At 46.2% G+C, this 27,385-nt stretch overlaps 1 protein-coding gene across 6 annotated transcripts in view; it reads right to left on the bottom strand.

Moving 5' to 3' along the window:
- nid2a (nidogen 2a (osteonidogen)) overlaps positions 1-27,385 on the bottom strand; it is a 208,028-nt gene that overhangs the window by 105,087 nt on the left and 75,556 nt on the right. For all 6 annotated transcript variants that reach the window (XR_011593109.1, XM_070879213.1, XM_070879214.1 and 3 more), the window contains exon 17: positions 20,593-20,838. Coding sequence is in view for 5 of the 6 variants with exons in the window: in XM_070879213.1 (XP_070735314.1) it covers positions 20,593-20,838 (246 nt within the window). In the remaining variant the exon portion in view is untranslated. The remainder of the gene's footprint in view (positions 1-20,592; positions 20,839-27,385) is intronic.

Raw genomic sequence — 27,385 nt, 5'->3', positions numbered from 1 at the left:
GGCAGAGCGGCACATGGCAGGACCTATCCGGCTGCATTCGCTAATGATTCGGCATTTGGCAGAGCGGCAAATGGCAGGGCCCATCCGGCTGCGTTCACAAAACCTGTAGCTGCCCAAAGTCCGCCAGCGGGAATGTATTCGACTTCTCCGTATTGGCGTTGTGGGGGAAATCATCGGCACCAGCAGTGCCGATTTAAGCAATATCGTTGCAAAGACTGTCAGAGTGGGGCATCTCCAGCGCAAGTGTCCGCAGATGAGCAAGCAAGCTGCGACACACCACATGGAGGATGAGAGTCAGACTAGCGCAGATCCGGATACGCAATCCGAGATGCCAGAGGAGAAAATGTATGAACTGTACTCTTTCATAACCAAGAGTAAACCAATTTTGATTAATGTGAAGTTTAACAGGATACCGGTATCAATGGAACTGGACCACAGGGTCGAGTCAATCGATTGTGAACGAGAGGGCATTTAATAAGCTGTGGGATACTAAGACTGTGAGGCCCAGGCTGAGCCCTGTTAATGCCAAGCTGCACACATACACCAAAGAACTGATAAAGGTGATTGGCAGTGCACAAATTAATGTGTCGTGTAACAGTGCGGTTCACGAGTTACTGCTGTGGATTGTTCCAGGCAATGGCCCAATGCTGCTCGGCAGGAGCTGGTTGGAGAAAATCAGATGCAACTGGAACGACATAAAGGCGTTGTCATCGGAGGAAGATACATGTGCCCAAGTACTGAGCAAGTTTCTCTTGCTGTTCGAACCGGGTATCGGCAACTTCATGGGAGCCAAGGTGCAGATCCACGTTGACTCAGATGCAAGACCCGTCCATTATGAAGCTCGGGCAGTGCCGTATATGATGAGGGAGAAGGTTGAAATTGAACTGGACAGACTCCAGCATGAAGGGATCATATCACCGGTTGAATTTAATGAATGGGCCAGCCCCATTGTTCCTGTGCTGAAAAGTGATGGCACAGACAGAATCTGTGGAGACTACAAGGCTACGATCAACAGCGCGTCAGAGAGGCGGAAGTGCGAGCAGCAGGGAGTTCGGGGACGTCAGTGAGGCCTGCAAGAGGCCAGCTGGTGCAGCTGCAGGGAGAGAAGGCAAAAAAAAGTAGAAAGAAATCAAAAGGTGACATCACAGCCAAGGGGGTAAGTGATTGGCTGGTGATTGGTGAGTAGTTTTTCTTTTTCTTTTCTTTATCAGTAAGTAACCTTTTATATTTTTGTTGCCAAATTAAGTTTATCTTGGGGTTAAGTAATGCCAGGAGAGCTCGGACACGTGTTATGCTCCTCCTGTACTATGTGGGAAGTTAGGGACGCTTCCAATGTCCCTGACGACTAAGTGTGCGGGAAGTGTGTCTGGCTGCAGCTCCGGACGGACCGCATTGCGGCGTTGGAGCTGCGGGTGGATTCACTCTGGAGCATGCACGATGCTGAGAATGACGTTAATAGTACATTTAGTGAGTTGGTCTTGCCGCAGGAAAAGGGTACACAGCCAGATAGGGAATGGATGACCAACAGGAAGAGCAGTGCAAGGAAGGTAGTGCAGGGGTCCCCTGCGGTCATCCCCCTGCAAAACAGATACACCGCTTTGGGTACTGTTGGGGGGGATGACTCATCAGGGGAGGGCAGCAGCAGCCAAGTTCATGGCACCGTGGGTGGCTCTGCTGCACAGGAAGGCAGGAAAAAGAGTGGGAGAGCTATAGTGATAGGGGATTCGATTGTAAGGGGAATAGATAGACGTTTCTGTGGCCGCAACCAAGACTCCAGGATTGTATGTTGTCTCTCTGGTGCAAGGATCAAGGATGTCTCGGAGCGGGTGCAGGGCATTCTGAAAAGGGAGGGTGAACAGCCAGTTGTCGTGGTGCATATAGGTACCAACGATATAGGTAAAAAAAGGGATGAGGTCCAACAAGACGAATTTAGGGAGCTAGGAGCTAAATTAAAAAGTAGGACCTCAAAAGTAGTAATCTCAGGATTGCTACCAGTGCCACGTGCTAGTCAGAGTAGGAACTGTAGGATAGCTCAGATGAATATGTGGCTTGAGGAGTGGTGCAGCAGGGAGGGATTCAAATTCCAGGGACATTGGAACCGGTTCTGGGGGAGGTGGGACCAGTACAAACCGGATGGTCTGCACCTGAGCCGGACCGGAACCCATGTCCTAGGAAGAGTGTTTGCTAGTGCTGTTGGGGACGAGTTAAACTAATATGGCAGGGGGATGGGAACCTCTGCAGGGAGACAGAGGGAAGTAGAATGGGGGCAGAAGCAAAAGATAGAAAGAAGAAAAGTAAAAGTGGAGGGCAGAGAAACCCAAGGCAAAAAGCAAAAAGGGCCACATTGTAGCAAAATTCAAAAGGGAAAAGTGTGTGAGAAAGACAAGCCTGAAGGCTCTGTGCCTCAATGCGAGGAGTATTCGGAATAAGGTGGATGAATTAACTGCGCAGATAGCAGTTAACAGGTATGATGTAATTGGCATCACGGAGACTAGGCCTCCAGGGTGACCAAGGCTGGGAACTCAACATCCAGGGGTATTCAACATTTAGGAAGGATAGACAGAAAGGAAAAGGAGGCGGGGTGGCATTGCTGGTTAAAGAGGAAAGTAATGCAATACTAAGAAAGGACATTAGCTTGGATAATGTGGAATCGGTATGGGTGGAGCTGCGGAATACCAAGGGGCAGAAAACGCAAGTGGGAGTTGTGTACAGACCACCAAACAGCAGTAGTAAGGTTGGGGACAACATCAAACAAGAAATTACGGATGCATGCAATAAAGGTACAGGAGTTATCATGGGTGACTTTAATCTACATATTGATTGGGCTAACCAAACTGGTAGCAATACGGTGGAGGAGGATTTTCTGGAGTGTATTAGGGATGGTTTTCTAGACCAATATGTCGAGGAACCAACCAGGGAGCTGGCCATCCTAGATTGTGTGATGTGTAATGAGAAACGACTAATTAGCAATCATGTTGTGCGAGACCCCTTGGGGAAGAGTGACCATAATATGGTAGAATTCTTTATTAGGATGGAGAGTGACACAGTTAATAGGGTCCTGAACTTAAGGAAAGGTTAACTTTGATGGTTTGAGGAGTGAATTGGCTAGAATAGACTGGCAAATGATACTTAAAGAGTTGACGTTAGATAGGCAATGGCAAACCTTTAAAGATCACATGGATGAACTTCAGCAATTGTACATCCCTGTCTGGAGTAAAAATAAAACGGGGAAGGTGGCTCAACCGTGGCTAACAAGGGAAATTAAGGATAGTGTTAAATCCAAGGAAGAGGCATATAAATTGGCCAGAAAAAGCAGCAGACCTAAGGACTGGGAGAAATTTAGAATTCAGCAAAGGAGGACAAAGGGTTTAATTAAGAGGGGGAAAAGAGGGGGAACATGGTGCTGCTCTGGTATAAAAGGCCAGTCATTTTGTGAGTCAGGCACTTTGGGCCTAAATAAAGCAGAAGCAAGGTTGTACCTTTCTTAGTTAAACAGTACTCAGTTTGAACCTTTATTGCATACATAACAGTGGGAATGATCAGGAAGAATAATCAGGCCTTTTAGATGCAAATAAATGGAGTCAGGCCTTTTATCCCAGTCATACTTACACAGCTCAATTTCAAACAAAACTGATTGGCACTTCACAAACACAGGAGATAACAAATGCCTAAATCAGCTGTTTCAATGATTATAGAATCATTGGCCCCAAGTTTCCACACGCGGCGAAAAAGGTGCACCTCAGAGCTGGGCGCCTGTTTTTCACGCCGAAAACGGCGCCGGAAAAAAAGTGCGGTATTCTCGAGCTCCTTGGAGCTCGATGTCTGCTTGGAGCAGCGCACATGGTGCGGAGCCTACCACTCGCACCGATTTTGTAAGTAGGAGGGGGCAACTGAGGCTTCTTGGTGCCGGCAACCCTGCGCGTGCGCGTTGGAGCGTTCGCGCATGCGCAGTCTGAAGTAAACATTGCCACTCGGCCATTATTAAAAGTACACTTTAAAAGAAAAAGTGAAGATTTGTTTCTTGGACCCCTGCAAAGGCTTGTATTTTAATTTTCTTGATACTTCTGTGTGTGAGGGAGTGCTTTTAGCAGCACTGCTGAATAAATCACCTGCTGAAATCAGTGAGTTCAGCTTTTCACTGCTAAACTTGCAGAACCGGTGCCTGCAAATTAAGGACTGTGTGTTTGGAGAAATAAAAGTGCCAATTCAATTTGCAATGGATCAACGTCCACCAGGAACAAAGAATTTCTTGCATGAGGAAGCAAACCATTGCATAATATGTGGTGTTGACAATGCAGCACCCATTCTGCAAATTTAAATATAAAGATGTCGATGTGGCTGCCTCTCCCTGTCCAAATGGCCTCAGTCAGTCCCCCTCACAGCTCGAAGGCTGCTGCTGTTCTTTCTTCGGTTCCCGGCCAGCCACTGACGCCGCTGCAATCCCATGGCCGAATGGCCTCACGTCCGCTCCTGATTCTTCGGCTGCCTTCGAGCCACTGACGCCGCCCCATAAGCGTGGCCGAACGGCCTAAAGAATTTTAAATCTGCAGCTGCATGTGTCGTGTGTTCATTCTTCGGCTCCCGGCCAGCCACTGACGCCGCTGCAATCCCATGGCCGAATGGCCTCAAGTCCGTCCGGGTGCTGCATCTTCACGAGGAATGAAGGCCTGCCTCAAGCACCGCAGCTCAGCTCGAAGGCTGCTTACTGCCTGCCGCTGCCGTCGAGACGAGACACTGACGCCACACCGCTGCCTGAAAGGCCTGCCTGAAGCACTTTCACACAGGTAGGAACATGGTTTATTTAATCTTTTCTTTGCTTATAAATTTTTATTCAGGTTGGATTTATTTGTATAATATTTGTATAAGTATAACAAAGGATTGATTGTAGAATTTAATGACTTCCCTTCCCCCCCTCCCCCCCCCCACCTCGTTCCCTACGCCTAATTTGTAACCTGCGCCTGATTTTTTAAAGTGTAGACAAGGTTTTTTCAAGCATACAAAAATCTTCACTTACTCCATTCTAAGTTAGTTTGGAGTACGTTTTCACTGTGGAAACTTTCAAATCAGGCGTCAGAGGCCGGACACGCCCCCTTTTGAAAAAAAAATTCTGTTCCAAAGTGAAACTGTTCTACAGGACTAGAACTGGAGGAAACTAAATGTGGAGAATTCCGATTTCTAAGATACTCCGTTCTACACCAGTTGCTCCTAAAAATCAGGAGCAAATCATGTGGAAACTTGGGGCCATAGAATGGTTGCAGCTCAGAATCCCCTGCATGCTCTCTGCAAGAGCACTGCAGCTGGTCCCATACCCCTGCCCTTTCCCCATAGCCCTGCAAGTTTTTTTCCTTCAGGTACTTATCCAATTCCCTTTTGAAAGCCATGATTCAGTCTACCTACATCACCCTTTCAGGCAGTGCATTCCAGATTTTAACCACTCGCTGCATAAAAAAGTTCTTACTGATGGCGCCTTTCAGTTTTTTGCCAATCACCTTAAATCTGCGTTCTCTGGTTCTCGACCCTTCTGCCAATAGGAACAGTTTCTCTGTATCTACTCTGTCTCGACCCCTCATGATTTTGAACATCTCTATCAAATCTCCTCTTAATCTTCTCTGCTCCAAGGAGAACAACCCCAGCCTCTCCAGTCTATCCATGTAACTGAAGTCCCTCATTCCTAGAACTATTCTTGTAAATCTTTTCTGTACCCCCTCTAAGGCCTTCCCATCCTTCCCAAAGGGCAGTGCCCAGAATTAGACACAATGTTCTAGTTGAGGCTGAACCAGTGCTTTATAAAGGTTCATACTTTCCTTGCTTTTGTACTCTATGCCTCAATTTATGAAGCCTAGTGTCCCCGATGCATTTTAACTACTTTCTCAACCTGCCCTGCCACCTTCAACGATTTGTGCACACAGATCCCAAGTCTCTCTGTTTGTGCACCCTCTTTAGGATTGTACCCTTTAGTTTTTATTGCCTCTCCTCATTCTTCTGACGAAAATGTATCTCTTTGCACTTTTCTGCGTTAAATTTCATCTGCCATGTGTCCGCCTATTCCGCCAGCCTGTCTATGTCCTCTTGAAGTCTATCACTCTCCTCCTCACTGTTCACTATATTTCCAAGTTTTGTGTCATCTGCACATTTTGAAATTGTGCCTTATACACCCAAGTCCAAGTTATTAATATCTATCAAGAAAAGCAGTGGCCTTAGCACTGGCCCTTCGGGAAGACCACTCCAATCTGAAAAACAACCATTCACCCCGACTCTCTGTTTCCTGTTACTTAGCCAATTTTGTATCCATGCTGCCAATGTCCCCTTTACTCCATTGGCTTCAGCTTTGCTGGCAAGTCTATTATGTGGCACTTTACCAAACATCTTTTGGAAGTGCAAGGAAGGTAGTTCAGGGGTCCCCTGCGGTCATCCCCCTGCAAAACAGATACACCACTTTGGGTACTGGCACAGGTCCATGGCACTGTGGGTGGCTCTGCTGCACAGGAGGGCAGGAAAAAGAGTGGGAGAGCGATAGTGATAGGGGATTCAATTGTAAGAGGAATAGATAGACGTTTCTGCGGCCGCAACCGAGACTCCAGGATGGTATGTTGCTTCCCTGGTGCAAAGGTCAAGGATGTCTCGGAGCAGTTGCAGGACATTCTAAAAAGGGAGGGTGAACAGCCAGTTGTCGTGGTGCATATAGGTACCAACGATATAGATAAAAAAAGGATGAGGTCCTACGAGATGAATTTAGGGAACTAGGAGTTAAATTAAAAAGTAGGACCTCAAAAGTAGTAATCTCAGGATTGCTACCAGTGCCACATGCTAGTCAGAGTAGGAATCGCAGGATAGCTCAGGTGAATACGTGGCTTGAGCAGTGGTGCAGCAGGGAGGGATTCAAATTCCTGGGGCATTGGAACCGGTTCTGGGGGAGGTGGGACCAGTACAAACTGGACGGTCTGCACCTGGGCAGGACCGGAACCAATGTCCTAGGGGGAATGTTTGCTAATGCTGTTCGGGAGGAGTTAAATTAATATGGCAGGGGGATGGGAACCTATGCAGGGAGACAGAGGGAAACAAAATGGAGACAGAAGCAAAAGATAGAAAGGAGAAAAGTAAAAGTGCAGGGCAGAGAAACCCAATGCAAAAAACAAAAAGGGCCATTTACAGCAAAATTCTAAAGGGTCAAAGTGTGTTAAAAAGACAAGCCTGAAGGCTCTGTGCCTCAATGCGAGGAGTATTCGGAATAAGGTGGACGAATTAACAGTGCAGATAGCAGTTCTGATTGGCATCACAGAGACATGGCTCTAGGGTGATCAAGGCGGGGAACTCAACATCCAAGGATATTCAGCATTTAGGAAGGTTAGACAGAAAGGAAAAGGAGGCGGGGTGGCGTTGCTGGTTAAAGAGGAAATTAATGCAATTGTAAGGAAGGACATTAGCTTGCATGAGTTGGAATCGGTATGGGTGGAGCTACGGAATACCAAAGGGCAGAAAACGCTAGTGGGAGTTGTGTACAAGCCACCAAATAGTAGTCGTGAGGTTGGGGACAGCATCAAACAAGAAATAAGGAATGTGTGCAATAGAGGTACAGCAGTAATCATGGGCGACTTTAATCTACATATTGATTGGGCTAACCTAACTGGTAGCAATGCGGTGGAGGAGGATTCCTAGAGTGCATTAGGGATGGTTTTCTAGACCAATATGTCGAGGAACCAACCAGAGAGCTGGCCATCCGAGACTGGGTGCTGTGTAATGAGAAGAGACTAATTAACAATCTTGTTGTGCGAGGCTCCTTGGGGAAGAGTGACCATAATATGGTAGAATTCTTTATTAAGATGGAGAGTGACAAAGTTAATTCAGAAACTAGGGTCCTGAACTTAAGGAAAGGTAACTTTGATGGCATGAGGCGCGAATTGGCTAGATTAGACTGGCAAATGATACTTAAAGGGTTGACGGTGGATAGGCAATGGCAAACCTTTAAAGATCATATGGACAAACTTCAACAATTGTACATCCCTGTCTGGAGTAAAAATAAAACTGGGAAGGTGGCTCAACCATGGCTAACAAGGGAAATTAAGGATAGTGTTAAATCCAAGGAAGAGGCATACAAATTAGCCAGAAAAAGCAGCAAACCGGAGGACTGGGAGAAATTTAAAATTCAACAGAGAAGGATAAAGGGTTTAATTAAGAAGGGGAAAATAGAGTACGAGAGGAAGCTTGCCGGAAACATAAAAACTGACTGCAAAAGCTTCTATAGATATGTGAAGAGAAAAAGATTAGTGAAGACAAACGTAGGTCCCTTGCAGTCAGATTCAATTAATTTATAATGGGGGACAAAGAAATGGCAGACCAATTGAACAAGTACTTTGGTTTTATCTTCACAAAGGAAGACACAAATAACCTTCCGGATGTACTAGGCGACCAAGGGTCTATTGAGAAGGAGGAACTGAAGGATATCCTTATTAGGCAGGAAATTGTGTTAGGGAAATTGATGGGATTGAAGGCTGATAAATCCCCAGGGCCTGATAGTCGACATCCCAGAGTACTTAAGGAAGTGGACCTCGAAATAGTGGATGCATTGATGATCATATTCCAACAATCTATCGACTCTGGATCAGTTCCTATGGACTGGAGGATTGCTAATGTAACACCACTTTTTAAAAAAGGAGGGAGAAAGAAAACGGGTAATTATAGACCGGTTAGCCTGACATCAGTAGTGGGGAAAATGTTGGAATCAATCACTAAGGATGAAATAGCAGCGCATTTGGAAAGCAGTGATAGGATTGGTCCAAATCAACATGGATTTATTAAAGGGAAATCATGCTTGACAAATCTTCTGGAATTTTTTGAGAACTAGTAGAGTGGACAAGGGAGAACCAGTAGGTGTAGAAACATAGACATAGGGCCCAAGTTTCCACAAGAAAAAAAACGGGCGCCCCTCCGAGCTGGGCGCCCGTTTTTCGCGCCTGAAACGGCGCCTAAAAAAATCCTCGGTAGTCTGCACCTACTTACAGGTCCTCTGGCCCATGGCACAGTCAGCACGAGCTGTGGGGGGGCGGAGCCAGGTCCCGGCGCTGAAAACAGTGCCGGGACCTCTGCACATGCGCGCTACAGTCGGCACGCAAGTGCAGTAGCTCCAGGCGCCGAACTGTGTGGGAGGGGCCCGAAGCACGCAGCCCCTAGCCCTGGCCCAATGGCCTCACTGGGGCTCCTGCCACGGCCAGCTCCTGCTCCCCGCCTGACCAGACCCGACACTCGCTCCCCCCACCCCCCGGCCGACCCGACACCCACTCCCCCCCCCCCGAGACCCGACACCCGTTCCCCCTCCCCGCCCCGAGACCCGCTCCCCACCCACCCCGAGACCCGACACCCGCTCCCCCGCCCCCGCACCGACCCAAGATCCGCTCCCCCCCCTCCACTGACCCGACCCCCTGTTCCCCGACCCGACGTCCCCCCTCTCTCTCTCCCTCCCTCCCTCCCTCTCCCCCTCCCTCTCTCTCCCTCCCCTCTCTCTCTCCCCCTCCCCTCTCTCTCTCCCTCCCTCCCCTCTCTCTCTCTCTCTCCCTCCCTCCCTCCCTCCCCTCTCTCTCTCCCTCCCTCCCTCCCTCTCTCTCTCCCTCCCCCCCCTCTCTCTCCCACCCCTCTCCCCCCTCTCTCTCTCCCCTCCTCCCCCCCTCTCTCTCCCCCCACCCCTCTCTCTCTCTCTCCCTCCCCTCTCTCTCTCTCTCTCTCCCCCTCCCGCTCAGCGGCACGAACGGCTGCAGAATTCTCCCTGGCTGAAGCACTTTCACACAGGTAGGAAGATGGTTTATTTAATCTTTTCGTGGCTTATAAATGTTTATTCAGGTTGGATTTATTTGTATAATATTTGTATAAGTATAAATAAGGATTTATTGTCGAATTTAATGAGTTCCCTTCCCCTCCCCCCCCCCACCTCGTTCTGGACACCTAATTTGTAACCTGCGCCTGATTTTTTAATGTGTAGAACAGGTTTTTTCAGTTCTACAAAAATCTTCACTGGCTCCATTCTACTTGAGTTTGGAGTACATTTTCACTGTGGAAACTTTCAAATCAGGCGTCAGTGGCCGGACACGCCCCCTTTTGAAGAAAAAATTCTGTTCTAAACTAGAGCTGTTCTACCTGACTAGAACTGCAGAAAAAAAAATGTGGAGAATTGCGATTTCTAAAATAGTCCGTTCTCCACCAGTTGCTCCTAAAAATCAGGCGCGAATCATGTGGAAACTTGGGCCCATAGAAACATAGAAAATAGGTGCAGGAGTAGGCCATTCGGCCCTTCTAGTCTGCACCGCCATTCAATGAGTTCATGGCTGAACATGCAACTTCAGTACCCCATTCCTGCTTTCTCACCATACCCCTTGATTCCCCTAGTAGTAAGGACTTCATCTAACTCCTTTTTGAATATATTTAGTGAATTGGCCTCAACAACTTTCTGTGGTAGAGAATTCCACAGGTTCACCACTCTCTGGGTGAAGAAATTCCTCCTCATCTCGGTCCTAAATGGCTTACCCCTTATCCTTAGACTGTGTCCCCTGGTTCTGGACTTCCCCAACATTGGGAACATTCTTCCTGCATCTAACCTGTCTAACCCGGTCAGAACTTTAAACGTTTCTATGAGATCCCCTCTCATTCTTCTGAACTCCAATGAATACAAGCCCAGTTGATCCAGTCTTTCTTGATAGGTCAGTCCCGCCATCCCGGGAATCAGTCTGGTGAACCTTCGCTGCACTCCCTCAATAGCAAAAATGTCCTTCCTCAGGTTAGGAGACCAAAACTGTACACAATACTCCAGGTGTGGCCTCATCAAGGCCCTGTACAACTGTAGCAACACCTCCCTGCCCCTGTACTCAAATCCACTCGATATGAAGGCCAACATGCCATTTGCTTTCTTAACCGCCTGCTGTACCTGCATGCCAACCTTCAATGACTGATGTACCATGACACCCAGGTCTCTTTGCACCTCCCCTTTTCCTAATCAGTCACCATTCAGATAATAGTCTGGCTCTCTGTTTTTACCACCAAAGTGGATAACCTCACATTTATCCACATTATACTTCATCTGCCATGCATTTGCCCACTCACCTAACCTATCCAAGTCGCTTTGCAGCCTCATAGCATCCTCCTCGCAGCTCACACTGCCACCCAACTTAGTGTCATCCGCAAATTTGGAGATACTACATTTAATCCCCTCGTCTAAATCATTAATGTACAGTGTAAACAGCTGGGGCCCCAGCACAGAACCTTGCGGTACCCCACTAGTCACTGCAAGCCATTCAGAAAAGTCCCCATTTACTCCTACTCTTTGCTTCCTGTCTGACAACCAGTTCTCAATCCATGTCAGCACACTATCCCCAATCCCATGTGCTTTAACTTTGCACATTAATCTCTTGTGTGGGACCTTGTCGAAAGCCTTCTGAAAGTCCAAATATACCACATCAACTGGTTCTCCCTTGTCCACTCTAATGGAAACATCCTCAAAAAATTCCAGAAGATTTGTCAAGCATGATTTCCCTTTCACAAATCCATGCTGACTTGGACCTATCATATCACCTCTTTCCAAATGCACTGCTATGACATCCTTAATAATTGATTCCATCATTTTACCCACTACCGATGTCAGGCTGACCGGTCAAAAATTCCCTGTTTTCTCTCTCCATCCTTTTTTAAAAAGTGGGGTTACATTGGCTACCCTCCACTCCATAGGAACTGATCCAGAGTCAATGGAATGTTGGAAAATGACTGTCAATGCATCCACTATTTCCAAGGCCACCTCCTTAAGTACTCTGGGATGCAGTCCATCAGGCCCTGGGGATTTATCGGCCTTCAATCCCATCAATTTCCCCAACACAATTTCCCGACTAATAAGGATTTCCCTCAGTTCCTCCTCCTTACTAGACCCTCCGACCCCTTTTATATCCGGAAGGTTGTTTGTGTCCTCCTCAGTGAATACCGAACCAAAGTACTTGTTCAATTGGTCCGCCATTTCTTTGTTCCCCGTTATGACTTCCCCTGATTCTGACTGCAGGGGACCTACGTTTGTCTTTACTAACCTTTTTCTCTTTACATATCTATAGAAACTTTTGCAATCCGTCTTAATGTTCCCTGCAAGCTTCTTCTCGTACTCTATTTTCCCTGCCCTAATCAAACCCTTTGTCCTCCTCTGCTGAGTTCTAAATTTCTCCCAGTCCCCGGGTTCGCTGCTATTTCTGGCCAATTTGTATGCCACTTCCTTGGCTTTAATACTATCCCTGATTTCCCTTGATAGCCACGGTTGAGCCACCTTCCCTTTTTTATTTTTACGCCAGACAGGAATGTACAATTGTTGTAGTTCATCCATGCGGTCTCTAAATGTCTGCCATTGCCCATCCACAGTCAACCCCTTCAGTATCATTTGCCAATCTATCCTAGCCAATTCACGCCTCATACCTTCAAAGTTACCCTTCTTTAAGTTCTGGACCATGGTCTCTGAATTAACTGTTTCATTCTCCATCCTAATGCAGAATTCCACCATATTATGGTCACTCTTCCCCAAGGGGCCTCGCACAACGAGATTGCTAATTAATCCTCTCTCATTACACAACACCCAGTCTAAGATGGCCTCCCCCCTAGTTGGTTCCTCGACATATTGGTCGAAAAAACCATCCCTTATGCACTCCAGGAAATCCTCCTCCACCATATTGCTTCCAGTTTGGTTAACCCAATCTATGTGCATATTAAAGTCACCCATTATAACTGCTGCACCTTTGTTGCACGCACCCCTAATTTCATGTTTGGTGCCCTCCCCAACATCACTACTACTGTTTGGAGGTCTGTACACAACTCCCACTAACGTTTTTTGCCCTTTGGTATTCTGCAGCTCTACCCATATAGATTCCACATCATCCAAGCTAATGTCCTTCCGAACTATTGCCTTAATTTGCTCCTTAACCAGCAATGCTACCCCACCTCCTTTTCCTTTTATTCTATCTTTCCTGAATGTTGAATACCCCTGGATGTTGAGTTCCCAGCCCTGATCATCCTGGAGCCACGTCTCCGTAATCCCAATCACATCAGGTGTGGTGTATTTGGACTTTCAAAAGGCTTTTGACAAGATCCCACACAAGAGATTGGTGTGCAAAATCAAAGCACATGGTATTGGGGGTAATGTACTGACGTGAATAGAGAATTGGCTGGCAGACAGGAAGCAGAGAGTCGGGATAAACGGGTCCTTTTCAGAATGGCAGGCAGTGACGAGTGAAGTGCCGCAGGGCTCGGTGCTGGGACCCCAGCTATTTACAATATATATTAATGATTTAGATGATGGAATTGAGTATAATATCTCCAAGTTTGCAGATGACACTAAACTGGGTTGCGGTGTGAGCTGTGAGGAGGACGCTAAGAGGCTGCAGGGTGACTTGGACAGATTAGTCGAATAGGCAAATAAATGGCAGATGCAATATAATGTGGATAAATGTGAGGTTGTCCACTCTGGGGGCAAAAACACAAAGGCAGAATATTATCTGAATGGGGGCAGATTAGGAAAAGGGGAGGTGCAACGAGATCTAGGTGTCATGGTTCATCAGTCATTGAAAGTTGGCATGCAGGTACAGCAGGCGGTGAAGAAGGCAAATGGTATGTTGGCCTTCATAGCAAGGGAATTTGAGTATAGGAGCAGGGAAGTCTTACTGCAGTTGTAGATGATGTCCCATCTGGAATATTGTGTTCAGTTTTGGTCTCCTAATCTGAGGAAGGACGTTCTTGCTATTGAGGGAGTGCAGCGAAGGTTCACCAGACTGATTCCAGGAATGGCTGGACTGAAATATGAGGAGAAACTGGATCAACTGGGCCTTAATACACTGGAGTTTAGAAGGATGAGAGGGGATCTCATAGAAACATATAAGATTCTGACGGGACTGGATAGGTTAGATGCGGGAATAATGTTCCCGATGTTGGGGAAGTCCAGAAACATGGGATACAGTCTTAGGATAAGTGGTAGGCCATTTAGGACTGAGATAAGGAGAAACTTCTTCACTCAAGAGAGTTGTTAACCTGTGGAATTTGCTGCCGCAGAGAGTTGTTGATGCCAGTTCATTGGATATATTCAAGGGGGAGTTAGATATGGCCCTTATGGCTAAAGGGATCAAGGGGTATGGAGAAAAAGCAGGAAAGGGGTACTGAAGGAATGATCAGCCATGATCTTATTGAATGGTGGTGCAGGCTCGAAGGGCCGAATGGCCTACTCCTGCACCTATTTTCTATCTTTCTAAGTTCATGTCCACCATGTCAACCACACTGCCCTCATCAACCCCTTCTGTTACCTCATTAAAAAACTCAATCAAGTTAGTTAAACGCGATTTGCCTTTAACAAATCTGTGCTGGCTTTCCTTAATTAATCCACACTTGTCCAAGTGACTAATAACTTTGTCCCCAATTATCATTTCTAAAACCTTCCCCACTACCGAAGTTAAACTGACTGGTCTGTAGTTGCTCGGTTTATCCTTACAGCATTTTTTGAACAAGGGTGTAACATTTGCAATTCTCCAATCTTCTGGCACCACCCCCTGTATTGAAGGAGGATTGGAAGATTATGGCCAGTGCCTCCGTGATTTCCTCCTTAACTTTCCTCAGCATCCTACGATCTATCCCATCGGTCCTGGTGACTTATCAACTGTAAGAACAGACATACTTTCTAGTGCCTCCGCTTTATCAATTTTATCTCATCCAGTATCTCCACTACCTCCTATTTCACTATGACTTTGGCAACATCTTCTTCCTTGGTGAAGACAGTGTAAAGTCTTGATTTAGTACCTCAGCCATGTCCTCTTCCATGCATAGGCCTCCTTTTTGGTTCCTAATCAGCTCCACCTCTCCTCTTACTACCCGTTTATTATTTATATACCTGTAGAAGAACTTTTTAATTCCATTTTATGTTAGCTACCAATCTATTCTCATACTCTATCTTCACCCCCCTTATTTTCTTTTTCACTTTCCCTCTGAACTTTTTATATTCAGCCTAATTCGTACTTGTATGCTCAACCTGACATCTGTCATACGCGCTCTTTTTCTGCTTCATATTACTCTCTATCTCTTTCGTCATCCAGGGAGCTCTTGCTTTAGTTGCCCTACCTTTCCCCCTCGTGGGAATGTATGTCGACTGTACTAGCACCATAGCCTCTTCAAAGGCAACCCATTGTTTTGATTACAGTTTTGCCTGCCAATCTTTGATTCCAATTTACCTGGGACAGATCCATTCTCAACCCACTGAAATTTGCCTTCCTCGAATTAAGTATTTTTATTCTAGATTGCTCCCTGTCCTTTTCCATAGCTAATATAAACCTTATGATACTATGATTACTGTTCCCTAAATGTTTACCGACTGAAACTTGCTCCTCATTCCCCAGGACCAGATCCAGCAATGCCTCCTTCCTCATTGGGACAGAAACACACTGGTCATAAAGTTCTCCTGAACACACTTCAGTAATTATTCCCCCTCTCTGCCTTTTACAGTATTACTATCCCAGTCTATATTAAGATAGTTGAAGTCCCCCATTATCACTACTTTATAGTTCTTGCACCTCTCTAATTTCCCTGCAAATTTGCTCCTCTATATCTTTCCCACTAGTTGGTGACCTATACAATATACCTAGTAGTGTAATGGCACCTCTATTATTTCTTAACTCTAACCAAATAAGATTCTATCATTGACCACTGCAGGACACCCTCTCTCTCCAGCACTGTAAGATTCTTCTTAACCAATACTGCCACCCGACCTCCTTTCTTTCCTTTCCTATCTTTCTTGAACACCTGATATCCAGGAATATTTAAAACCCAATCCTGCCCTTTTTTGAGCCAGGTTTCCATTATGACCACGACATCATAGTCTCATGTGGCAATTTGCGTCTGCAGCTCACCAACCTTCGTGCGTTGACACACATGCACTGTAAACCTGGCTTACCCATTATCCTGAGACTGTGTCCCCTGGTTCTGGACTTCCCCAATATCGGGAACATTCTTCCTGCATCTAACCTGTCCAGTCCCATCAGAATTTTATACGTTTCTATGAGATTCCCTCTCATCCTTCTAAACTCCAGTGAATAAAGGCACAGTGGATCCAGTCTCTCCTCATATGTCAGTCCAGCCATCCTGGAAGTCAGTCTGGTGAACCTTCGCTGCACTCCCTCAATAGCAAGAACGTCCTTCCTCAGATAGGAGACCAAAACTGAACACAATATTCCAGGTGAGGACTCACCAAGGCCCTGTACAACTGCAGTAAGACCTCCCTGCTCCGATACTCAAAACCCCTAGCTATGAAGGCCAACATACCATTTGCCTTCTTCACCGCCTGCTGAACCTACATGCCAACTTTCAATGACTGATGTACCATGACACCCAGGTCTCGTTGCACCTCCCCTTTTCCTAATCTGCCGCCATTCAGATAATATTCTGCCTTCGTGTTTTTGCCCCCAAAGTGGATATCCTCACATTTATCCACATTATACTGCATCTGCCATGCATTTGCCCACTCACCGAACCTGTCCAAGTCACCCTGCAGCCTCTTAGCATCCTCCTCACAGCTCACATCGCCACCCAGTTTAGTGTCATCTGCAAACTTGGAGATATTACACTCAATTCCCTCATCCAAATCATTAATGTATATTGTAAATAGCTGGGGTCCCAGCACTGAGCTCTGCGGCACCCCACTAGTCACTGCCTGCCATTCTGAAAAGGACCCGTTTATCCTGACTGCTTCCTGTCTGCCAACCAGTTCTCTATCCACATCAGTACATTACCTCCAATTCCATGTGCTTTAATTTTGCACACCAATCTCTTGTGTGGGACCTTGTCAAAAGCCTTTTGAAAGTCCAAATACACCACATCCACTGGTTCTCCCTTGTCCACTCCACTAGTTACATCCTCAAAAAATTCCAGAAGATTTGTCAAGCATGATTTCCTTTTCATAAACCCATGTTGATTTGGACCAATCCTGTCACTGCTTTCCAAATGCGCTGCGATTTCATCTTGAATAATTGATTCCAACATCTTCCCCACTACTGATGTCAGGCTAACCGGTCGATAATTGCCCATTTTCTCTCTACCTCCTTTTTTAAAAAGTGGTGTTACATTAGCTACCCTCCAGTCCATAGGAACTGATCCAGAGTTGATAGACTGTTGTAAATTGATCACCAATGCATCCACTATTTGTAGGGCCACTTCCTTAAGTACTCTGGGATGCAGACTATCAGGCCCCGCAGATTTATCGGCCTTCAATCCCATCAATTTTCCTAACACAATTTCCCACCTAATAAGGATATCCTTCAGTTCCTCCTTCTCACTAGACCCTCGGTCCCCTAGTACTTCCGGAAGGTTATTTGTGTCTTCCTTCGTGAAGACAGAACCAAAGTATTTGTTCAACTGGTCTGCCATTTCTTTGTTCCCCATTATAAATTCACCTGAATCTGATTGCAAGGGACCTACGTTTGTCTTCACTAATCTTTTTCTCTTCACAAGAAGCTTTTGCAGTCAGTTTTTATGTTCCCGGCAAGCTTCTTCTTCTACTCTATTTTCCACATCTTAATTAAACCCTTTGTCCTCCTCTGCTGAATTCTAAATTTCTCCCAGTCCTCTGTTTTGCTGCTTTTTCTGGCCAATTTATACGCCTCTTCCTTGGATTTAACACAATCCTTAATTTCCTTTGTTAGCCACGGTTGAGCCACCTTCCCCGTTTTATTTTTACTCCAGACAGGGATGTACAATTGTTGAAGTTCATCCATGTGATCTTTAAATGTTTGCCATTGCCTATCCACCGTCAACCCTTTAAGTATCATTTGCCAGGTCTATTCTAGCCAATTCACGTCTCATACCATCGAAGTTACCTTTCCTTAAGTTTAGGACATAGTCTCTGAATTAACTGTGTCACTCTCCATCTTAATAAATAATTCTACCATATTATGGTCACTCTTCCCCAAGGGGCCTCGCACAACAAGATTGCTAATTAGTTCTTTCTCATTACACCACACCTAGTCTAGGATGTCCAGTCCTCTAGTTGGTTCCTTGACATATTGGTCCAGAAAACCATCCCTAATACACTCCAGGAAATCCTCCTCCACCGTATTGCTACCAGTTTGGTTAGCCCAATCTATATGTCGATTAAAGTCGCCCATGATAACTGCTGTACCTTTGTTGCACGCATCCCTAATTTCTTGTTTGATGCTGTCCCTAACCTCACTACTACTGTTTGGTGGTCTGTACACAACTCCCACTAGCAATTTCTGCCCTTTGGTATCCAGCATCTCCACCCATACCGATTCCACATCATCCAAGCGAATGTCCTTCCTTACTATTGCGTTAATTTCCTCTTTAACCAACAACGCTACCCCACCTCCTTTTCCTTTCTGCCTATCCTTCCTGAATGTTGAATACCCCTGCATGTTGAGTTCCCAGCCTTGGTCACCCTGGAGCCATGTCTCCATGATGCCAATGATATCATATTCATTAATTGCTGCCTGTGCAGTTAATTCGTCCACCTTATTACAAATATTCCTCGCATTGAGGCAGAGCCTTCAGGCTTGTCTTTTTGACATCACTTTGCCCCTTTAGAATTTTGCTGCAATGTGGCCCTTTTTGATTTTTGCCTTGGGTTTCTCTGCCCTACACTTTTACTTTTCTTCTTTCTATCTTTTGCTTCTGCCTCCATTCTACTTCCCTCTGTCTCCCTGCATAGGTTCCCATCCCCCTATTAGTTTAACCCCTCCCCAACAGCACTAGCAAATACTCCCCATAGGACATTGGTTACGGTCCTGCCCAGGTGCAGACCGTCCAGTTTGTACTGGTCCCACTTCCCCAGAACCGGTTCCAATGTCCCAGGAATTTGAATCCCTCCCTTCTGCACCATGCCTCAAGCCACGTATTCATCTGAGCTATCCTGCGATTCCTACTCTGAATTGCACATGGCACTGGTAGCAATCCTGAGATTACTACCTTTGAGGTCCTACTTTTTAATTTAGCTCCTAGCTCCCTAAATTTGTCTTGTAGGACCTCATCCTGTTTTTTACCTATATTGTTGGTACCTATATGCACCACGACAACTGGCTGTTCACCCACCCCTTCAAAATATCCTGCAACCGCTCCGAGACATCCTTGACCCTTGCACCAGGGAGGCAACATAGTCTCAATTGCGGCCGCAGAAACATCTGTCTATTCCCCTTACAATAGAATCCCCTACCACTATAGCTCTCCCACTCTTTTTCCTGCCCTCCTGTGCAGCAGAGCCACCCACGGTGCCATAGACTTGGCTGCTGCTGCCCTGCCCTAATGAGTCATCCCCCCCAACAATACCCAAAGCGGTGTATCTGTTTTGGAGGCAGATGACCGCAGGGGACCTCTGCACTACCTTCCTTCCACTGCTCTTCCTATTGGTCATCCATTCCATATCTATCTGTGTAACCTTTACCTGCGGTAAGACCAACTAACTAAACGTGCTATTCACGGCATCCTGAGCATCGTGCATGCTCCAGCGTGAATCCACCTGCAGCTCCAGTGCCACCTCAGTCCCATGGAATGCACATCATGTGCCTTGTGGGAACTCCAAGATGCTTCCAGCGTCCTAGGTACAGGAAGTGCCGTCAGCTGGATGAGCTCAAGCTCCGTGTTTTGGAGCTAGAGCAGCAGCTGGCATCACTGCGGTGCATCCATGAGGCTGAGAGCTATGTGGATAGTACATTTCAGGAGGTGGTCACCCCGCAGAGTAAAGGGAGGATCAAGCAGATGAATGCGTGGCTGGAGAGATGGTGCAGGAGGGTGGGCTTCAGTTTCCTGGGACATTAGGATCAGTTCTGGAGGAGGTGGGACCTGTACAGACCAGATGGGTTGCACCTCAGCAGAGCTGGGACCAATACCCTCATGGGGTGGAGGTAGGAGTGGGGGTTGCTCGTGCTGATGGGGAGGTTTTAAAACTAATTTGGCAGGGGGATGAGCACCACGATATAACATTAGAAAGGAGAGCCAAAGTGCACACAGGATTGGGAGAGACAGATAGCACTAGAGTAAGAAATAGTAAGGTATTAGATGGGGTCAGACTAAGAGAGAATAGAAGGTCTGAGGTAGGTTTACAGTGCATGTGTGTCAACGCACGAAGGTTGGTGAGCTGCAGACGCAAGTCCAGAACCAGGGGACACAGTCTCAGGATAAGGGGTAAGCCATTTAGTTCTGAGATGAGGAGAAACTTCTTCACTCAAGAGTTGTTAAGCTGTGGAATTCCCTACCGCAGAGAGTTGTTGATGCCAGTTCATTGGATATATTCAAGAGGGAGTTAGATATGGCCCTTATGGCTGAAGGGATCAAAGGGTATGGAGAGAAAGTAGGAAAGGGGTACTAACGTGAATGATCAGCCATGACCTTATTGAATGGTGGTGCAGTCTCGAAGGGCTGAATGGCCTAATGCTGCACCCATTTTCTATGTTTCTGTGTTTCTATCAGCAATGATGATCAGCTTTTTACACATGCGTGTTTCACTGAGTTCCAAGTTAAATTAATTTAAAAAAATTAAAGTCTCTGAACTCTTAATTTTTGCTAAAACGCTGGTCATTTTGCATATTTAAAATACTGACTGACCTGACAGCTCACAGTGTGGTTGACCGGTTCCAAGTGATGTCCTAGTCCCAGGAATTTCCTGTCCATTTTCATACACACACCAGCAGTGGCCTGTACTGGCGTGGCATTGCATAGGCCTGAAGTTCCCTTCTTCATCACACTCAGGGACATGCATTCCAATACGAGGTTGAGATCCATGAGGGCCCAACTCTGTTTGCAGTCTCTCTCGGTGCTGTTCACAAGCAGTCTTTGGACGTTCATTGGGTGCTAATTAAACAAAAAATAAACTGGTTTTGATACAATTACAAATTAAAAGTACAAATTTCTCACTTTGGGTCATCTAATGTCTCTCCTTGTACACTGCGTGTTGTCACCAGTCTGTTTATAGGAAAGAAAACACACCTAAGCCAATATGTTTTAAATACATTTGACATGTGATATTCTTAATTCATCACCTCAAATTGATCCAAATTCTGTCACCAGCAGGGATACACATGTACTCACCAGAACTTAGTATTTTCAACGAGTGTTGTATCGTTCATTCCAGACACAATGCTAGATTTTTGTATGTGTTACCTGATAAATGTTACTTTTTGAACGTTTATTGTGAAGGACTGCTACGGCAGCAGTATCTCGCAGGAATTTCTTCCTGGAGTGTAACTGGAAAAAAGTTTCGCTGGTAGTATGTGATTTGTGTAGGTTTTTTTATGTTGTAATATGATTGGAGAGAAAATTTAAATTCGAGACAAAGAGTTTAAGTCACTGGTTTTTTGAATGATAAAAATATAAGAAATATAGAAAATATCCAATTATAAAGGAGAAAAACACAGACTGGAACACTTAAAAGGAACAAAACAATAATACAAACATTTTTTGCTTTCTTCTTTTCATTTTCTGATGGTCTCTTTTTAATTTTAATCCTTTGTGTTTAGCTGTCCGCACATTGCGTCATTTCTGAATCTTAGAGTGAAGACGTATCGACATTTTTCCCAAGTTGAAAATCTGAATCAATGGTGAATTAATTTGGTGAGAACAAGGAAGCCAGAGAAACAGCAGTGGAAAAGAGAGATCAAGAGAAGTGAAGGAGTATTCTGAGATGGTTGACAAGAGAAGGGACTGATGGGATAGGGGAGGAATAATCAGGAGGGATAATCAGGCCTTCTGTCCCAGTCCTACTTACAGCTCGATGCCAATCCATAGTGGAAGCCTAATTCAGCTGTCTCCACGATGATCAGCTTTTTACACATGCGTGATTCACCAAGTTCTAAGTTAGATTCATTTTTTTTTTAATTAAGGGGACTGAACTTGGTTAAAGTACCGCCCACAGCCACCGAGGTTCCGCCTGAAAAAAAATTTTTGTTGAACGATTCCTCACATACCGCCCATCTGCCACCAGGTCCCATCCTGGCAGGCGTTTCCTCTGTGAAGTACCGCCAGCGCAACTTCCTGCCATCCGTCCATGCCGGAGGCTCCAAAAATGGGATTTTCCTCATACACGGTCCTCTCAGGTCGTGCTCCTGCCCGCCAGAAAGACTGCTGACAAAAAGGTGGTCTGAGTTGGCTGTGAATCGGGCGGCAGGGAAAATCGCTCAGAGTGCTCCAACGCTGCACATCCCGGGTAGCCTCCATATGCTGCACCATTATCACAGGCACAGATCGAGTTCTCAAATCGACCTTAAACTGCACAAAATGACTTCACAGATGTAAATGAAAACTACTCCGTTGAAGGGCAGGTGTGGTATAGGAAGCGGCAGTGAGTTCCGAAACACAGGAGATGCGCTATAAGGGTTTTTAGACCATTGCAGGCAGAACAGAGTTATTGACAGAATGTGAGTGCACAGATGGTACGAGTTTATGTCAAAGTACATAGGCAAAAATGAGAACATGTGATGCTCTGACAGGTCGCAGCATGTGATAGTGAGAACAGCATGACCTCAAGTATACAATATGGAAAAAGATATATAATGGACTACAAGGTCACTGAGGAACATGTCATATCAGGAGTGGGACTCCGCGATGTTGGATCGAAGAAAAAGTGACCTGAAGTGCAAGCCTTAATGTGTGCCCTCCAAGTTGTGCAACCGTCTCTCATTCAATTGCAGCCTTCCTGCATTGGTCACCCTTATTATTGTAGCACAATCGCCTGACGACCGCACCCATTAAAGAGTCGTATCATATGTGCACGGCAAGATATTCCTCAGACAGCAGTACACCTGAAGGAGATTTGCCTGTTTCTCAGCACGTACCCCAGATGATGTAAAAGTGAGACACTGACCGAGAATAGGTGAATAATGTGACTATATTGAATAGTGCAGCATGCCAAAGTGACAGAACATGCAAACACTTGAATCCAACATATGTACTTAGGGCTCAATTCGCCCCAGTATTTGAGCCTTTTTTTTGGAGCAGGCTGCTTTTTCTGGCCTAACTTAAAAATCCCCAGTTTCTTCAATCAATTTGCACCAGCGTAACACAGTTAGTTACGAATTTTTTAAGTCAGTTTTTTTTTCAGCCAAAGGGGGCGTAACCAGCCACCTACGTACCACTTCTGGCCATTTAGGGAAGTTTAGCCAGCTGAGAGTTACTCCATTTCTGCTTAGGCAAGCATATGTGGCCTGTCCTGAAAAACCCTCCCTAGAGTTAAGGAAATCAGCGCAGGTAAGGAAAGCAGTTCAGCAGATGCCAAACACATAGCAGCAACTTTCCAGTTCCATTCTAAGTCCCCGGTTCTCACACACACACCACATACCACCCACACACACACCCACACAGATGAACTGGCGACCGAGAATGCGACGGACCAGACAGCCTTCGGGCGGGGATGGAGGTTGTATTTTTCAATTCTTTTAATGTGTTGGTAGGAGGTGGCTGTATGCGCATTGTGTCCCCGGTTACCATAGCAGCCCAATCTTTTTGGCGCGGATCAAGGCTCCACCCCCCTCGGGTTAGGCCAGGCCAACATGAAGAGATCCAACGGGGAAACTTACAACACATTTGTTTTGGTGTACTTGGGCCACAAAAAATTGGGCGTAACTCTTCAAGTACGCCAAAAAAATGCTTTGGGGAAAATTGAGCCCATTATCTCAGAAACCAGTCAAGTCACATTCACAACGAACTATATGAAACAGCAGCTACAACTTAATGAGGAGTAAACAACACCTCCACCACCAACACCCAATGCTCTACCCACTACCACCACCTCTCTTCCCCCCCCCTCGATGTGAGGCCCATTGTCCTCTTCATGGCTCCGCCTTCACCACGGCGAGCCGCACCCCTGCCCCTCACCGCCTCTGCCCCATGACGTGGGGGTGAGATGGAAGCTGCCGGCATCTCCGGCTCCTCGGGATCTGTCGGCCTCGATGGTGTGGGCACGGGGGAGTTGCATGACATGTTCCGACGGCATCGATAGTCGCATGGCCTCTACAGAGTCGGTGTTGCGCTCCACCGCACTAATGAGCCGCTCCATACTGGCAGTATGCTGCTGAGCAAAGGTGGCGATGCTGGCAGTTATCCCAGCCATGGTCTGCAGCACATCTCGACCTAGGTCGACGCTTGTCCTCGACAGCTGGACTATTTCCTGAATTGCTGTGAGCCGTCATGCATCCTCAACGGATTGTTGCATCAGCCTGGGTGCTTGCAGCTTGGGGGCATGGTCTCTTTGCCTCCCACCACTTGTTCCTGCTTCGTCTGATTCGAATCTCAAAAAGTCAAACCCCGACACCGATGTTGGCCAAACAGGTGGCACACATGTTAGGAGGCTGAAGTTCTTGCAGCTCCTCAACCTCAAGTGGTTCGAAAACTGGCACTTCTCCCTCCTTGTCTTCGTGACTCTGGGTGGCGGAGGTGGGTGCAGTGATGGGGGGGGAGGCGGGGTGTGGGGGTGTGGAGGAAGGAGCTGGTGTGTTGGGCTGCTGACAACGTCGAGGTGGAAGGCGTTGGTGTCACACCTTTGCGTGCCAGAGGTGGACGGGGTGCATTGCTCTGTGCTGTCCGAATCACCATCTGCAAGTAGAGAACAACATTTAAGTATATAGCTGGGGGGTGACATGTGATTCGTAACATTTTACATTCTTACTTCAAGGACTTCCATCGCTACATGAGCACACCATTAATGGCCGACACATAGTGCGTTAAAAGGCATTTGACTTAACATTGCATGACCTTGCATGACATGAGCGTAACACAGACCGGAGATTAATATAAGCTTACTAGCATGGGATCTGCAGCACCCTTTGTGGTGGCACGGGTGTGGTCACCCACCAACACCAAGGCATGCTCCTCTAGGCTGGTTAACTCAATGACGTCTGCTGAGCCCCCTCCTGTGCCACTCAGGCGTTGGCTGATCTTTTCTTCTGCAGAAAGAAAAGTTGCAGCCTTTACCCGTTTTGCTCATTCAACACACACACACACACACAAACGGACACAGAACCTTTTGGAGTAGTACGAGAGTGCAACAATAAATGTTTACTCACTTTTACTGATGCCACCACATTGTTCCATTGTTTCCAACACTGGTCTCCATCCCGCACAGTGTTGCCCACTGAGGACACAGCCTCACCAATCTCCCTCCAAATGCATCTATATTGGGGTGGTGGAGGCTTGCCACGACCATCCCGGGTGAGGTCTTTATAACGGCGCTCCACTTCATATATAGGCTCCTCCAGCTCGTCATCATTAAACCAGGGAGCTCTGGGCTTGGCTCCATCAGACTTCTTGAAAGCTTATTTTGCACTCATTATAACTTTCCTAGATGGATGGCTGATGATGATTTTGATTTTCTCTCTCCAAATATGACCTCTCTGCAACTGGCAGGTGCAAATGAGTGCACAGCTTTTATAAGCATGCACAGCTGTGCCATTAGCTCCAATCGCGGCTAAAATGATGTCTTCGCCCACAAGAAACTAAAAACAAAATGGCAAATCTCGCGCATGCGCGGTGCATGGCCTCTGATGTTTGCTGAATCGAGAGGCCTATACCTACCGGCCCACTGCTGTTACTGCCCGCTCACGCCACTCCCGCCCGCCGACTCCCACTGCCTGCCACTGCTGCTGCCTACTGCTGCCGTTGCCGCCGACAGAACCGCAGCGAACCTCCCGCCCGACTGGCCCCAACAGCAGCAAAAACTGAAGCTCCGTCCGGGGACCGCTGAGAAATGGGCGGGCCTTAGCTCTGACCAAGTGCGGGCCCCAAGTCTCTTGAATTCCATCTCAAATCATGAATCAATCAGGCAAACCCTTAAAAATCATTAAATCAGCTGCGTTTTTGGCTTATAAACCTCATTAGTGGCTTTATTTAATTTCTAACATGCCACAGCTCTTACAAAAACTATAAAATACATGTTAGAATTTGCTCTGTATCTTGTCCCGTCAAGTTAATCATAACATCTCGGGATCATTGTCCGATTAGGATATGCTAATATTGGAGATTATTCGGGACAAGGGTGGAGGAAGAAACATCTCATGTGAGGTGTTAATAGCAGATTTGCCAGAACAATGAAGGCACCGCAGATAACACCTTAGTAACTATTAGCAAGGTCACATTAACTATCCGAGATTGTCCAGGTTACCTCCTGTTCCTTTGTAAATTCAGTCAGGAAACATCAGGTTAAATTGATTAACAGTTCAACCATCAAGATGTCCATTAAGTTAAGGTCTGAAGGTTTGGTGAGAAGAAACGTCATCAATATACATTCTGGGCAAAGTCTCACACATCCCGTGCTACCTCAATCATGTTAGTCAGACACAATTTACCTTAAACAAATCCGTGCTGACTGTCCCTTATTAATCTATCTGAATCACAGGAGCAGATTTAGCTTCTCATCCCAAAAACAAATAGATTGGATAATGGAGCTCTTTAATGTTGGTTGTAGCCCACCTCGGAAAAGGTACTCTGAAGATAAAACCCGTGAGGAAGGCAATAGGAAACCATCTGAACTACTCTTCCCCAGTAAGTGGCTGAACAACCTTGTGTGTGACTTCAGTTAGGACTGCTGTAGGGCCGAACACAATGGACAGACTCACAATTAGAATTTTTTTAATTGAATCTAAAATCCTGAAAACAATTAATATAAAGATTAAAATAAAGATGTCCATCTTTACAGTCTGTTAAGCATGACCGGCGTGGAATGCACAAGGGAAAATCTGACAGAGGATTGCATGCCTCTTACAGAACCAATTGGATTTTCTTTTATTTATTTCAATGAAAGGAAATGTAGCCAGGTTCTGTTACTGACAAACGGTCCTCCCCAACAGATTTTCCTTTCTGCTCTCTGCCCAAATGGTGCTTAACACTCAGGTGGGAAAAATGAAAATCTATTCCAATACGTCAATATTGTAAAACGCCCCTATTTATAAAAAGAAGGCAGACAGAAAGCTGGAAATTATAGACTGGTTAGCCGAACATCTGTCGTTGGGAAAATGCTGGAATCCATTATTAAGGAAGCAGTAGGGGGGCATTTGGAAAAACATGATTCAATCAAGCAGAGTCAGTGTGGTTTTATGAAAAGAACATCATGTTTGACAAATTTGCTGGAGTTCTTTGAGGATGTAAGGAGCAGGGTGGATAAGGGGGAACCAGTGGGTGTGGTGTATTTTGATTTCCAGAAGACATTCGATAAAGTGCCACATAAAAGGTTACTGCACAAGATAAAAGTTCACGGGGTTGGGGGTAATATATTAGTATGGATAGAGGATTGGCTAGCTAACAGAAAACAGAGAGTCGGAATAAATGGTTCATTCTCGGGTTGACAATCAGTAACTGGTGGGATGCCGCAGGGATCAGTATTGGGATCCCAACTATTTATAATCTATATTAA

This window comes from Pristiophorus japonicus, chromosome 4 (assembly GCF_044704955.1).
Source record: "Pristiophorus japonicus isolate sPriJap1 chromosome 4, sPriJap1.hap1, whole genome shotgun sequence".
In the NCBI taxonomy this organism is placed as follows: Eukaryota; Metazoa; Chordata; class Chondrichthyes; family Pristiophoridae; genus Pristiophorus; species Pristiophorus japonicus.
This window is presented reverse-complemented; position numbering and strand designations above follow the sequence as displayed.